General features: G+C 42.2%; 1 protein-coding gene across 2 annotated transcripts in view; it reads right to left on the minus strand.

Moving 5' to 3' along the window:
• Window positions 1-16,137, minus strand: part of LOC126278954 (1-phosphatidylinositol 4,5-bisphosphate phosphodiesterase classes I and II) — a 401,310-nt gene that overhangs the window by 168,389 nt on the left and 216,784 nt on the right. For both annotated transcript variants that reach the window (XM_049979233.1, XM_049979234.1), the window contains one exon: window positions 2,430-2,658. In XM_049979233.1, coding sequence (XP_049835190.1) covers window positions 2,430-2,658 — 229 coding nt within the window. The remainder of the gene's footprint in view (window positions 1-2,429; window positions 2,659-16,137) is intronic.

Here is a 16,137-nt window from a genome sequence, read left to right on the forward strand (position 1 = left end):
CGAGATTTTCTGCCAGTATCAATTTTCTGCACAAAGACCCTTCGACATAGAAAAGTACCTCCTATCAAAAAAGTGCAATTCAAAAAGGTGAGGAGATGATTGTTGGGAGAGATGCTGCAGAAAGAGGTTTCTAACTCATCCACAACCAAACAAAATATGAAATTGAGAAAGAGTTTGTTTAAGAGATTGTTGCTGGAGAGCATAAAAAATACCCAGGGGCTACTACATGTGCTCTTAAGAATAAATAATGTTCAGTGTTCATTCAAAGTATCTTTTTATAAATAAAATAATTTTTGAAATTGAAAAAGTAGTTATCAAAAAAATATAAACAAATAAAGAAAATAAAAAAAGAAAGAAAGAAAAAGAAAAAAAAAACTCGACATTTGTTACATTTTTAATATTGTGTTCTGAATTCCTCAAATACTCTGTTCAGTAATAGGAGTCAAAATGATTTTAAACAAATGTTGCATCAGTATCTCACATAAGTTACCATAACAAAATACAAGTTTACAGTGGAAGTACAGAAGAATACAACATGTTTTAATGGAAATAGGTCTTGAAGATGCTATGTTTCAAGGTGTTTTGTGGGACACATAGAACTTATTGGAACAACATAAAATTTTTAACAAAGTTTTTCCAATTTTTATAACTAATGTAAAGAGTCAAAGTACACACCTTTGTATGTTTTGAGGGTATATGTAAGTTACATTGAGAGAGCTAAGCCTGAGCATGCACAATGAACACAGTGATATAATTTTCTTGATTTTTGTTGTTAATACACAGGAAGGTAGGAAAATAAATATGTTTTGATTCCTTGAAGTTGACATGAGTTTTCGAGTATAATTTACAAAGTATTGTGCATGATAATAGTGGGAGCGTTGAATGCAAGGTAATTGTCAGTCTGTAGCTGTGTAAGATGCTCCGATTTTTGTTTTGTTCATTTTGAGTAGAAACTGTAGGTTGGAGGTGTACATACATCTATCTTCTGGCGGGCTGATAGCTATTATGTAATGGGCAATAATAATACTATCTTCAGCTGTATGTAAGAGATTTTATTTAATAAATGAATAAGATATCATTGTTGCACATAGGTTGGAGATGGTTAGAGAATTAATGGAATTATATGATTTTTCTATGATTCAAAATCATGACAACAAGTATAATAATTAGTTGAATAAAATGAATCTGTGGTCCAGCAACATGTATTTATATTTGTGGATTGAAGACATCATGATTTTTACAACCAATGCAATTTTAATATTGATATGCTTCTAATTTTGCAAACATCTAAATTATAAAGATGTCAAGCATAGTCATTAAATACGGAAAATCAGATGCAAAAGAAGGTTTAGGAAAGAAGAATGGAGTTGTTAAATATTTTTACATTGAAATAACACAAATATTCCATTTATGCAGTTGGCTGCAGTGTGATATTTCTGAAGCAAAGGTAATGTTCAGGCAGCTAGCCACACATTAAAAATTATCACCATTCAAACATGTTTCTTGAAGTTAAAATTTTAATTCTATCATCTCACTATGTGTATTCAGAACTGGTGAGGGTTGTAGTGTTTTTGAGTAGTACAAGAATGCACTGCATTTGGAGTACCTTGTCAAAGAAGAAAAAATCTAAACGATTTATCATAGAATCATACAATAATTATCACTCAATGGTTGTCAGAAACTTTTCAACTAAATATGATTGTAATAGCCCCACAGGGCATATCAGATACCACCTTTTTCATTCTATACAGGACCAAGAAGTATTATAAGCTACTGTGACATTTTCACATTTATCCCGTCACATTATGTAGGCTGCATAATATATGAAAACTATGATATCTGATCTACACTGAATGCCAATTTGGCCGGCAAGTTCCTATGCTGACAATCCTCTGCCCATGAAAAGACAATGTTTGCACAGTGAAGGCATGAAATGACAGACTGAACAGTGTACATATGCATCATTGTAGCTGTGAAGGTGAGTCATGAGTTTTTGCCAGATAGCTCAGTTGATACCAGCACTGCCTTAGAAAGCGTAGGACCAGCATATAGTTTTAATCAGTCAGAAAGTTACTGATTATAAGTAGAGTTTTTCTGTGACCAAAACAGTACTGAGTAAAAAGAAGGGAGGCAGTTTATAAAAAATGAAAAAGAGATGATAGTGTTAATCATTTGTACAATACACAACATTTTTATTTACAATAAATGAACTAGACATGATAATGTTAAATATGTTGTACTATCCACAATATTTTTATCCTTACCTTAACATTCCCAAAACAAAGCTTAGGCAGTGATTTTCAGTCAAAATGGTGTTTCCCAACCCATTACAAAATTTATCAACAAAATTTCAATAATACTCAATTGTTGAAAATTAACACTAACAAATTTGAATTAACTTGGCACTGAGCAGTAAATAATCCACTCACCATCATCTTGTGTGCTGTCTTTGCTTCCTTGGCGTGACTGAAGAGGAGGGGCATGCACATGTGGAACATCACCATTTCCCTGGGTAGCTGCAACTGCACTGCTACCATCAGATGTATTTGATGAGTTTTGATTTTTTTTATGGTGATGGTGGTGGTGTTTCTTCTTGTTCTTGATTATTATCTTGCGTCTCAGTAGAGAAGGGGGTGGCAGCTCTGAGCCAGGCTCCAGCTGTCATCAAGAGACAATCTGTCAGATCTCAAACGATTTATTGGAAAATAAAAGAATGACTTCCCTCAACAGCTGAGTAATAAGAGCTCTTACAAAAGCAACTGGTTATGCTGAATTTTTGTTGTGACTCTGGCCAAACTACATACACATTTCCAGCTACATGTTATAGAGTCTCCCTGAACAAAATTATAACAAATATAATTAGGAAGTCCATTATTCACAAAGGGAAAGAAACAATGGGCAGGGTTACAAAGTTTCTAAGACTATAAATTCACCACAGTATGCCTGAAAGAATTTGCAGCGCAGAACCAAGCAGTCAAATACAACTTGTGTTACACACAAAAAAAAAGGTTCAAATGGCTCTGAGCCGTATGGGACTTAACTGCTGAGGTCATCAGTCCCCTAGAACTTAGAACTACTTAAACCTAACTAACCTTAGGACATCACACACATCCATGCCCGAGGCTGGATTTGAACCTGCGACCGTAGCAGTCGCGCAGTTCCAGAATGTAGCGCCTACAAGCACTCGGCCACTCCAGCCGGCTACTCTTACACATTTCTTTCTATATTGCAAATATATGACACTTAAAGCAAAAAAATACTGTATAACAAAAAAAAATTCTTGGTTTTCAAGCCGCATCCATCTGAATAAAATTCTCGAGCTTTCAATGGCTATCTCTACCATCGTCATCAAGAGTGAAACTACTGACTGCTGGGACTGGCACAGTTTCTGCTTGTACACCCATGATTACAGCTGCTGGCACCAATCAGAAAGTGGCGAAAAGACCGTTGCATGGAAGGTAAGTTGGGCAGCTCATAGCAGCTCTGGCCTGCTGCAGGACCGAGTGACATCAGGTGGTGCGAGCATTGGGCAGCTCATAGCAGCTCTGGCCTGCTGCAGGACCGAGTGACATCAGGTGGTGCGAGGGGCTGGTGCCATGTTTAAAACTGAACCTTCCGCATCCTTACAAGCATCATGCATTTGTCGTTGCTTCCTATCGACATCCAAAGCCTGTCCTTACACTACTCAGTTTATACGCCTGCTCTCTGTTAAAATTATTGCCATCCACTCTAATCTCAGCCGCCTCTTTTATAATGGAATCCCAATATGTTGACACATAAGCCAAGACTTTCATGTTCGCAAACTGTATTTTGTGTCCATTTTCCAGGCAACACTCAGCTAAGGCTGACTTGTCAATCTTCCTTTGTTTAATATGTCTCTTATGCTCGGTACAATTCACTGCAACTGTGTGAATCGTCTGGCCTATATAGATGCTGCCGCACTTGCACAGACATCATACAAACAGGGCATACAAAGGACTATGTCATCTTTAACAGGGTGCAACACATCCATATCTTGGCAGTGAGCCGGAACACTGGTCTCAATTTACGTCTCTGCAGTACATGTCCTAGTTTGCTGCTCATTGCCCCGCAGTAGGGCAGGAAGGCTGCTGGCTTGGTTTCTTCTGCCAGCTCACAAGGGGTACCTATCGGTGACACCTGAAAGCATCTGCAATGTCTCTTTTGCTATAACCATTCTCTGAACACACTTCTTGAGTGCTGCAATTCAGACAGTAGATTGTCGTCATCAGAAATAACTCTGGCTCTGTGTATTAGGGTATTCATGACTGCTTCCTTGTGTACAGGGTGGTGAAAACTATGGATATTCAAATACTGATCAATGACAGATGGTCTCATGTACACTGAATAACCATGCCTATCTCCTGCCTTCTGCACAACTGAAACAGTAGCTTGCTATTATTCTCCATGTCAATGGCAAATTTAGTATTGGAATGGACACTGTTCATGTGATCATGAACTGGTGCAGTGTATTTTCACTGTGAGGCCATATCAGGAAGGTGTCATCAACGTACCTTACGAAGCAAGATGGATGCAACACCACAGAATTCAGGACCTGCTCCTCAATGTGCTCTAAGAAGAAATTTGTGACTGCACGAGACAATGGTAAGCTGATTGCTGTAACACCTGTCATTTCAAAATATTCACTGCAGCACATGAAGGAAGCAATGGTGAATACTTGATGCTTGTAACGAGGCAGGAGCGGCAATTTCAAACATGATGCCAGCCCCCGATGCTGCCTGATGTCAACCAGTCCCACAGGGTGCCAGAGATGCTATGAGAGATAGCAATTGAAAGCTCAAGATTTTTATTCAAATTGTTGTGGCTTGAAAACCAAGAAGGTGTTATTCAGGCATGCCACTGCAAAAGGCTCCAAGGACACATACTCCATAGCAAGATTTTCATAGATCATTTCAACAGTAGTGGTGGCACATTCCAGCTCTACTTCTGTGTGTATATGTAAATGAAATATAGATGCACTTCATACACCCAAAAAGATAGAAACAGTAAGTGTCCTTATCTTTGGACACTTCAGCATTAACACTTCCATAATTGAAGTTTATTACTTCATGTTATTAACAAATAAACTGCAAGCTTTTGCAGACTGAAAAGGACAAATAACAATTTCAATAAGCTTAACATTCAATCACTCACTTATTGATATATTATGTTTGTGTTTATGCACCATTGTGCTCAAAATATGATGACAGGGCCACTAGACCTCTAAAAAAATACAAAGAAACTGATAAATGAGAGAAAATCCCATGCAAGCGTCATTTAAATGTGTGAGCTCTACAAAAACTAGAAAATGATTGAATGGAAGACTTCATATATGTCATTACAAGTGACAGGGATCATATGTTAGTAGAATGCAGCAAGAAGAAGTACATGTTTATACTTAATACATTCTTCTTAAAGAAGCCAAATAAAAAACTGATTTGGCAATGGTGAAATGGAATAACAAATGAAATTCAATATATCTGGTGACACAGTAAAGAAATTGTATATGGTGTAATGAACCTAATCACACTGGAATTGCATTTTGATATGGATTCATACAAAACTAGCCAAACATTGCTATAAAGCTCAGAAGAGAGAAATTCATCACGTAGGAAATAAAACATGCAGATTATGAGAACATTTTGTAGAACAGGGAGATGATAAATGGTATAAGCAGTTGCAAGTGTAAAGGAAGCACCCTACAAATAAGAGAAGATGAGTGTTTCAAGAAGAAAGGAAGATTGATATTGAGATCATCAGAAACAGAACACCAGCTCAGAATGTTTCAAGGATGGCGAAGGAAATTAGCCCTTTCGAATGAACCGTCCCAGCATTTGCCGAAAGTGATGTAGGGAAATCACAGAAAGCCTAAATCTGGATGGAAGGACAAAGAATTGAACCATCATCCTCCTGAATGTGAGTTCAGTGTTATAGCCAGTACACAATCACACTTGGTTCAAGAGCTTTGAGGAAATGATAATATTAAAATGGTAGACTATGCTAAACCAAATAATACTACAGGGTGATATTGATAAAAGTAGCCCATGTAAGTATAAAGGAAATACAGTGAAATTACAGAAACGAAGAGTTGGAATGGACTTACCATTTATCTACAATGAAAAATTCAGTGAAAAATACATTTATAGAAGATGTTGAAAGTGACCCCTGCAAGATCAAGACTAAGTTGTGTACATCCAGCCATACTGTAGGCTGTTAAGGAAAGTACAAGCATATGGAAATGGTTCGCAGATATGTGAGTGGCTCGAAGATTTTTTAATTTACAGAACCCAGTATGTTGTCCTCGATGGTGAGTGTTGCTCAGAGACAATGGTACCATTAGGAACACCCCAGGGAAGCGCGATAGGGCCACTATTATTGTGTATGTACATAAACGATTTGGCAGACAGGATGGATAGTAATCTACTGTTGTGTGCTGATGTTGCTGAGGTGTACAGTAAGGTGTCAAATTTCAGTTACTGTAGGAGGATACAAGATGACTTAGACAAAATTTCCAGTTGGTGTGATGAATGGAAAGTAGCTCTAAAAGTGAAAAAAAAGTTTGGATACAGCATTAGTAGTGTCATGCTTGACACAGTCACATCATTTAAATATCTGAGTGTAATGTTGCAAAGTGATATGAGACAGAACGAGCATGTGAGAAGTGTGGTAGGAAAGGCGAGTGTTCGACTTCGGTTCATTGGGAGAATTCTAGGAAAGTATAGTTCATCTGTAAAGGAGACCATATATAGGACACTAGTGCAACCTAAATTTGAATAGTGCTCAAGTGTTTAGGTTCTGTACCAGATCAGATTAAGGCACGACATCAAAGCAATTCAGAGGCAGGCTGTTTGCCGGTTACTACTATGTTTGAACAACATGCAAGCATTATGGAGATGCTTCAGGTAATCATATGGTAATCGCTGGAAGTAAGACAACATTCTTTTTGAGGAATTCTATTGAGAAAATTAAGAGAACCAGCATTTGAAGCTCACTGCATAATAAAACTGGGCCTCCAACATACATAGCGCATAAGCAACACAAAGATATGAGAAATTAGGGCTCATATGGGAGTATATAGATATTTGTTTTTCGCTCATTCTGCTTGTTAGTGGAAGAGAAAAGGAAATGACTAGTAGTTGTACAGGCACCATAAGGTGGATTGAGGAGTAATGATGTAGATGTAGATATTGATATACACCTAGCATCAAGTTCTGATAATGATGGCGGCAACTTCATGGCTGATGTCATCTTTCAGTTCCTGTATTTTGTGTGGATTTGGTTTATAGACTAGGCTCTTCAAGCCTCCTCACAGATAAAAATCACAAACTATTAGATCCAGCAAACATGTTTGCTGACAGTTTGTTTCTCAGTGAGGATATCATGAACTCGTTCCAGGGATGTCTTAGACTTGTGGCATGTTGCCCCATCTTGCTGGAAGAAGCAGTATTGTCTTTTGCATTAAGTAAGTTGAGCACACAAGTATAGAAAATTTCCATATATGCAACTGTGTTCAGGGTAGCATCAATGTGTGGTCCTGTTACACAGCACCAAATGCCAATTGCCAATTCCTTCATTGTGGAGTGGTTGCTGACACAACATATTGCCCAGTACCTCATGTTCTGTGAATTCACATGACCAGAAAAATGAAACCATCCTTCATCAATCATGCTGTCATGGAAAGGGTCTAACAAACCATTGTTGATGTTACTCAAAAGCCACATCCAGTAACCTACACATTTCTGACTGTCATCCTCCAGCAACTGCTGCACAACCGTCACACGATATGGCTTCAAATTAAGAATTTTCAATATCTGCTTGCAACTCCTTCTACTTACATATGCCTGTTGGACCAATTTACATGTAGACTTCTTTATGCTCTGACTAATTCTTCGGCTAACATCTTTTAACTTCTGGTGTGCATACTGAAGGTATTCTTTATTGTTTTAAATTTTGCACAGATCTGCAGGAGCACCAATTTTTAAACAGATTGTATTGCTCTCTTTGTTGGTAATCCTCTATCTGGTTACTTGACCCTGAACATTTTGCGAGTTTCCTAAATAAATTCTGTTTTGATGTATTCGTTCACAATTTTCAATTCTTTCTTCTACTGAGAAAGTCATTTTTCATACTGCAAAGAGAAATGTTTCAAGTCACTGATGAAATAAACTGAAATGCTGACAGAAGAATGCTGAGAATCAGTTATTGCACACTGTCAATTTTGCAACTGTTTACTCTATTTCAGAAGTCAAAATATTGCTCTTGAATTCGAAGGGGAGGTGGGCTATTTCTAACCATGCCATCCAGTATTTTAAAACATTTTCGAGAAGACCACAGAAGACACAATGAAATTTTAATAAGAGGAACAATTGAAAACTGTAAAAAAACATAAACATATGTTTGGAAGACACCATGTATGAACCATTTAGATGGCAGGTGGCACAGTAACTATATTTACTTTGAAGTTTTCCAAGTGGCCTGAATAAAACTGAAATAAGGTCTATTTCTCAACAGGCAGTGTGGCTCTGTAGTAGTATGCTTGCCTGTCAAATGGGGGAAGGGGGGGGGGGGGGCATTGATTCCTCACTAATGCAAATTTTTAAACAATGGTGTATGTTCTATGAGCATTTCCATGTAGCACAAAGAACATAAAGCCCTCAGTCCAGCCTGCAGCACTTTGCTATCTGCCACCCCACCGTACTATCCCTCCCCCACCCCACTCCAGCCTCCTCCTTACCCCCCACCCAGTTGCCACGCCCATCATGCACTGGTGCTGCTGCTTGCAGTGTGGTTTCAGTTGCCTGACACTGCAGTCGTGTACGTGAGTGGCGTTTGAGTGTGTGTGTGTGTGTGTGTGTGTGTGTGTGTCTACTGTTGACAAAGTCCTTAATGGCCAAAAGCTATAATTGTGAGTGTCTTTTTGTTGTGCCTAACTGCGACTCAGCATCTCCACTATATGGTGAGCAGCAACTTTCCTCCTCTTAATATTGTTACTGGTCTTTTATAGAAGATAATTAATAAAGACTGTTTAAATTTAAAAAAACATTACAAAATTAATTTTTTTCATCTGCATACATTTTATGCTTCATGGACAGACTAATGGACATGTGTCTTTGTTTAAAAATTTCAATTCACTGGGAATCAAACCGGGGCAGGCAAGCAAGTATTCAACAACACAGACACGCAGCTCATGGAAATAATGATCTAGTTTAGGGTATTAAAGAGTTTTCCAAAAATTTCAAAGTTGATTGTTTTTAGAATTTTTGACAGTTGAATCAAACTGATCTGAGTGGTTGATTTTTGATATCTGAACCCCACATACCATAAATACAAGAAAATACAAAAATTCAAATGCCGTGTGGTCTCACTCTAAGATGTCTTTATATTGCAAGGAAAGTTCTGGCAGAATGTGAATAATTTAGGAATAAAGGTGACTACTCACTAAGTAGCAGAAGTGTTGAGTCAACAACAGGTACATATAAAAGAGAGAGAAAACTTGCTAGTTTTCAGAATAAATTGTTCGATGAGCTAGAGTAGAAGCACACACACACACACACACACACACACATGCACAAAGTAAAAATAAAAAACACGCACCAGTGTCCCTTCACTCTGCTAACTCATCAAAGGATTTATTCCTAAAGCTGGAGAGTTTTCTTTCTCTTCTGTAAATGTCCTCAAATTTTTATATATTTGAAGAGATAAATAAAAACCCACACACTAAATAATGGAAATAGTCCACAAGTAATTGACTTGTAGGAAGGTTCCTTACTTTACTGAACCTAGTAACATGCGGTGTTACAAAAACATAGAGGACAGGTTTGTATGTGGCTGGAGTAACACAAATGGCCTCAGGTTCAAAATATAAATGAGTCACCCACCTGATACGAGAATACACTATACAGGTGTGGCATAGTATAAATGCCAGAGAAGAAAACATTGCCTCATCCCAGTGTTCACCACACATGATCAGCACTTGGATACACAAGGAGAAATTTATATACTATGTGACCACAAGTATCCGGACAACTGGCTGAAAATGACTTACAAGTTTGTGGTACCCTCCATTGGTAATGCTGGAATTCAATATAGTGTTGGTGCACCCTTAGCCTTGATGGCAGCTTCCACTCTTGCAGGCAAGGTTCAATCAGGTGCTGGAGGGTTTCTTGGGGAATGGCAGCACATTCTTCACGGACTGCTGCACTGAGGAGAGGTATCGATGTCGGGTGGTGAGGCCTGGCACGAAGTCAGCATTCCACGACATCCCAAAGGCATTCAATAGGATTCAGGTCAGGACTCTGTGCAGGACAGTCCATTACAGGGATGTTCATGTAACCACTCCACCACAAGCTATGCTTTATGAACAGGTGCTCAATTGTGTTGAAAGATGCAATCGCCATTTAACAGAAGCAAGAAAGTGCTTAAAACATCAATGTAGGCCTGTACTGTCATAGTGCCATGCAAAACAATGAGGGATGCAAGCCCCCTCCATGAAAAACACAAACACACCATAACACCATTGGAATTTTACTATTTTACTGTTGGCACTACAAACACTGGCAGATGATGTTCATCGGGCATTCGTCATATCCACCCTGCCATTGGATCGCCACATTGTGTACCGTGATTTGTCACTCCACAAAATGTTTTTCCATTGTTCAATCGTCCAATGTTTCTGCTCCTTACACCAAGCTAGGCATAGTTTGACATTTACAGGCATGATGTGTGGCTTATGAGCAGGCACTTGACCATGAAATCCAAGTTTTCTCACCTCCCACCTAACTGTCATAGTACTTGGGATGGATCCTGATGCACTTTGGAATTACTGTGTAATGGTGGGGATAGATGTCTGCCTGTACACATTACATCCCTCTTCAACCGTTGGCAGTCTCTGTCAGTCAACAGATGAGGTCGGCCTGTATACTTTTGAGCTGTATGTGTCCCTTCATGTTTCCACTTCACTATCACATTGGAAAAAGAGGACCTAGGGATGTTTAGGAGTGTGGAAATCTTGCATACAGATGTATGATACAAGTGACACCCAATCACCTGACCACGTTCAAAGCCATGAGTTCTGTGGAGTGCCCCATTCTGCTCTCTCAAGATGTCTAATGACTACTGAGGTCACTGATATGGAGTACCTGGCAGTAGGTGGCAGCACAACACACCTTATACAAAAAATGAATGTTTTTGGGGGTGTCTGGATACTGTTGATCACATAGTGTAATGTGTACAGGAGCGCGATGCGAAAACACAACATCCTCAGCAATTGCATGCCAGGTGTAAAGATGGCATATCATGTGCATCTTGCAGCATCGCAAAAGCATCAGCATCAGATGTGTCACCACGTGGCTAGTTCCTCATGGTGCAGGCATGGAGCAGCAACTAACATGGACACTACAAGGGGCAGACAAAGATAGGTGAAACTCAGTCGGCAGATGACTTCCTAGGAGCAGCTATTGTTCTGCACTGGTAGACAGTGACCATAGCAGTGAAGTGTCCTGTCATAAGGCAAGATCGACAGCTTTGAATGGAAGTACTGTATGAGGGGTAAGCTCGCTGCCTTAGCAAATGGCCGTAGCGAGTTGTGAGTGTATGGAACTGCTAAGACAGTTGTATGGCCCCTCCCCCCTCCGCCTGTGAGAGTGGAACTGTTGTGCTGGATGAAGTGGCAATAGTGAAGACTGATATCAATGGAGGGTTGTGTTGCAGCAGTGGTGAGGCTGCATGACAGCATGCAGTGGCCCGCAGGGTGGGGGGCCACACCAGGATGGCCTCAGCCTGTACTCAGTGCTGCCATGCCGGTGTCGGCAGGTGCAAGGCTTGGTTGCCAGTGCAGGAGAGTGGAGGCAAGAGTGCAGTGGCATTGCTGGGTGGCTGTGAGGTTGTGTTGACAGGGTGGCTGTGTTTTATAGTTGAAAGTGCTTGTGTCGGGCGCTGAGAGAGTGAGTTACTGGTGCATCTACTGTCAGGATGGGTGGTGACTGATCAGTGACTCAGTACTGAGAGCGCATAAAAGCATCGGGGGCTGCAATGTGGAATCACGGGCATACCCAGTAGATGGCAGCATTGTAGGGTGAATTGCTGAGTGTTTTCAGCTATAGTGTTGAGGGCAGGCATCATGTGAGCTTTCATGGTGGGGGTTGTTGGTGTGGTGTCTTGGGTGTCATCTGTGAACTTGGCATCATTGGCGGCCATGTGCATCTGCAGATTGTTGATGGAGATGGCAGTCAAGTTGAGTGGCATGTGGTTGGACAGCATATGAGAGGGCTTCAGCCTATCAACTGGAAAGCTGGTCGGCATGCCACATAAATGTGAGGTGAACATCTTGGGAGTCCTGTTTCAGAACCAGGTGGTGGCCAGAGTAATGTGGTCAAAGAGGGATCTGGTAAGCAACAAGTTGCAGCAGAAAAGGGGGGAATGATGCAAGGTCATTGTGAATGGAAGTTCTGCCATGGTGCTGGGGAGGTCTTGGTTGCAGGTGGACCATGAAGTCATGCAAGCTGGCGACGAACTTGGGAATGACATCATCCTTGGGCAGGTCGGTGGGCTCCAGGAAGGCACCCAGGACAGTGAGTGGCTGGCTGTAAACATTAGCGGCTGACATGTCAGCAGACGCAGAGACTGAGAGGTACAAGTGGCATATAGCAGTGGTTCATCTGTTGCTGTGGCAGGTGAGGGTGGCCTTCAGGGCGTGATGGAGCCATTCCACCATGCCGGTGGCAGTTGGGTGGTAGCTGAAAGTCAGGTGAAGGTCAGCTCTGTACAGATCTGTCACCGTATGAAAAAGGGCCAATGTAAATAAGTGCGTGCAGTCCATAGTAATGTGGCATGGGCAGCCTAAATGGGCAATCCATGTGGAGATGAAGGTGGCGACTACTGTGGTGGCAATAACATTGGGTATTGGGGTTGTCTCAGGCCAGCAGTGAACGTGTCCACTATGGTAAGAAGGTAGCCACAGCCATCAAATAAAGGTAGGGGACCAACAACATCCAAATGAATGTGGGTAAAGCGATGCCTGACATCTGGGAAAGATGTGAAAGGTGTGTGTATTTGGTGGCCAGCCTTGGTGCAGTGACAGGTGAGGCAGGTGAAGGCCGTGTCCTGCAGTTCCTCTGAATGCCAGGCCTTACGAAGTGTTGCATTACCAGAGCAGCAGATCTGCGCACACCAGAGTGCACCAGGTTGTGTAATTGGCTGAACGTGACCTTGTGGAATGCAGTGAGTAGGAAGGGGCACTGTGAGCTGGTGGGTACATCGCACCAGATACTGCTATAGGAGCCAGGAGCCAGCATGAGTTTAAGGTGAAGGTCAGGGGCAACATCCTGGCAGAGGTGGGCAAGTTCTGACTCGTGCTCCTGGGTGGTGCTAAATGCCTCATAATCTAGTGACGAAGCAATGGTGCAGATGCGGATGAGATAGTCGGCAACGACATTGTCAATTCTGGTGACATAACGTATATCAGTCGTAAATTCTGAGATGAAAAACAGTTGCCAGAATTGACATGGAGAGTACTGGTCAATGTCTTTCATAAAGGCAAACGTTACAGGCTTGTACTCAGTAAAGACTGTTAAGAGACAATCCTCCATCTACATCCAAAAATATTTAATAGCCTCATAGAATGTCAACAGCCCTCTGTCACAAGTGCTCTGGCACCATTGTGGGGGAGACAGCTTGATGGATAAGAAAGTGAGCAGCTCGCAAGTGTCGCCCATGTGTTGCTACAAAACAGCACTGATGCCCTCTGGCTGGCATCAACTACAATGGCAAGCAGGGTGGTAGGGTGGGTGTGGGTGAGCTGGGTTGCATCTGTTAGTCATGCTTGGTGTCCAAGAAGCTGTCTTCCATTTATGGCGTCCATGGCATTGGCTTGTTGCCCTATGTTTTCAAGCCGTGAACGGTGGCAATTAGAAGTTCTTGCATTGCAGCAGCACTCCTTACATGCCCATGGAAAATGTTAACATATCAAGGAAAAGGCAGAAGTCCTTGAATGTCTTTGGACATGGGAAACCAATATGGCTTGCACCATGTTGGGAAAGGCATGTGAGCTCATTGAAGAGATGGTGTGTTCCATGAATTCCACTTCGCTAGTGCCTAGCACAATTTTTTGCTGTGTTGACAATGATGGGAGCATCCTGGAAACATTCAAAAACACTGAGGAGGTGCACATGGTGTTTTTCTGGCATCACAGAAAAGTGAGTACATTGTCCTTGTATGCAAGACAGCAGGGCAAGCCTTGCAGGCACTGTCCAAGAACCTCTGCCATGTTTGGGCAGCATTTCAGAGGTCAAAGGTCATAAAGATGCACTTGTAGAGACTAAATGGTGTGATGATGGCTTTCTTCGGGATTTCCTCAGGAGTGACCAAAACCTGGGTGAAAGGCTTGGTGCATTGAATCGTCCTGAAGATTGTAGCGCCAACCAGCGTGCTGTTGTAGCTGCGTAGGAACGTCACCAGGTACTGGTCAGGGATAGTGTGGATATTTAGCTTCCTGTAATCCTCACACAGGCACCAGTAACAATCCTTCTTATTGGTGAGATGAAGTGCAGACACTTATGGGCTCTTTAAAGGACACAGTATGCTGGCAGCAAGTGGCTCATCAAATTCAGCCTTGGCAATCTTCAGTTTTGCATTGCTAGAGGGCATGGCCACCAGAAGACGTGTGGTCCAGGGTTGGTATCGATGTAGTATATAGTTTTATGGTAGACTTCCTGAGGTATGTTGGACAGATGTCTGAGAGAAGGGAATTGCGCCACAAGGTCAGCTTAAGGGTCAGAATACGCCACCTGCTTCACATCAAAGAGAATTGGGAAACAAGTGGTGCACTTTGTTGATCTTCCGGTGTCAATGTCAATGAGGCACCAGCCGGAAATATCAGGGAGCAGGCAGCAGTGTCCGAGAAAGTCCACTGTGATAAGGTGTCAGTGATATCATCAACAGTGAAGGTCAAGAGCAGGTCACATTGCAGACTGAGATCGAGGATGCAATGATGAATATTGTATGCCGCAATGGTGGAATTATTCACTGCTATCCGGAGGATGGCTGAGGAAGTGCCAGTGTTACATACGAGCTGCTGCAGGACGATAGACATCTCTGAGCCAACTCGGAGGAATGGCATGGCACAATGAGCATTAAGAATGAACAGTTGTTGGGAGACAGAGCAGCAGCCAATTGTGCCTATTCCTGTTGGTCATTCGTGTTTGGATGCCAAGGGGAGGGTTCTCTGAAGCTTGTGGCATCCAGGTCGAAGCGCTCTTGATACCAACAGAGGCTGGCCCTGTTGCTAGGAGCTTCAACAGGGCACCTGGATCTGTTGTGGCAGTAGTGGTCATTGCACTGGCAGCTAGGGCTGCACACACTGTGGTGGTCAGAGTCAAGTTGGACAACAGTTGCTTGCAGTGTTGCTATGTTGGTGCTGAGGTGGGCAAGCATGTCACATAGTTCTGGCTGCTGTGCACTGTGCTGAGACCAGTGGGGAGGGGTGGAACTAGTGACATCATTAATGGTGTGTCGAGTGGTGAGGATGAGTATATGGTGCAGTGGCTGGCAATGAAATGCCAGCTGGCTGTACCGGGTTTGGGTGAGGATGACACGTGGTGGCAGTGGTCACAGGCAGGGAGGCCAGCATCTCATGACTCAATGTCAGCAAGACTGGTGGTGCCAGTGGGGGAGAGGTCAGCTTGCAATGCCACTGCAGTCCGTATTGAGGCCAGGAGTCGAGCCAGTCAGATGTTATGAAAAAAATTGTCAGAGGCCATGTGTGGCTCCATTAGGTTATGGATGTGGTGAACCACTCGAGTCAAAAGAGGACCTGGATGCGTGGCATTTCAGAAGAGGTGAAGTGCATCATGTGATGGCACTGAAATGTTTCGTAGTGATCAGTGGCTGGGGACAACAAGATGACATCACGGCCTTCCACTGCGTATGTCTGTTTGAGCTGGCTGATCACCATAGGAAACTTTGTGGCATCCTGGGAGATACTGCAGCTTATGAAGATAGCGTCCACTCAAAAACGCTAGGTGCAGGTCCCATGGGTTGAAGGGTGGCAGAGGAGACACAGCATGGCTGAATGGAGTGGTGGCAGCATGTGGCAAATTGGATGGTGGTACTTCAAGGTTGGGA

This window comes from Schistocerca gregaria, chromosome 6 (assembly GCF_023897955.1).
Source record: "Schistocerca gregaria isolate iqSchGreg1 chromosome 6, iqSchGreg1.2, whole genome shotgun sequence".
NCBI classification, from domain to species: domain Eukaryota; kingdom Metazoa; phylum Arthropoda; class Insecta; order Orthoptera; family Acrididae; genus Schistocerca; species Schistocerca gregaria.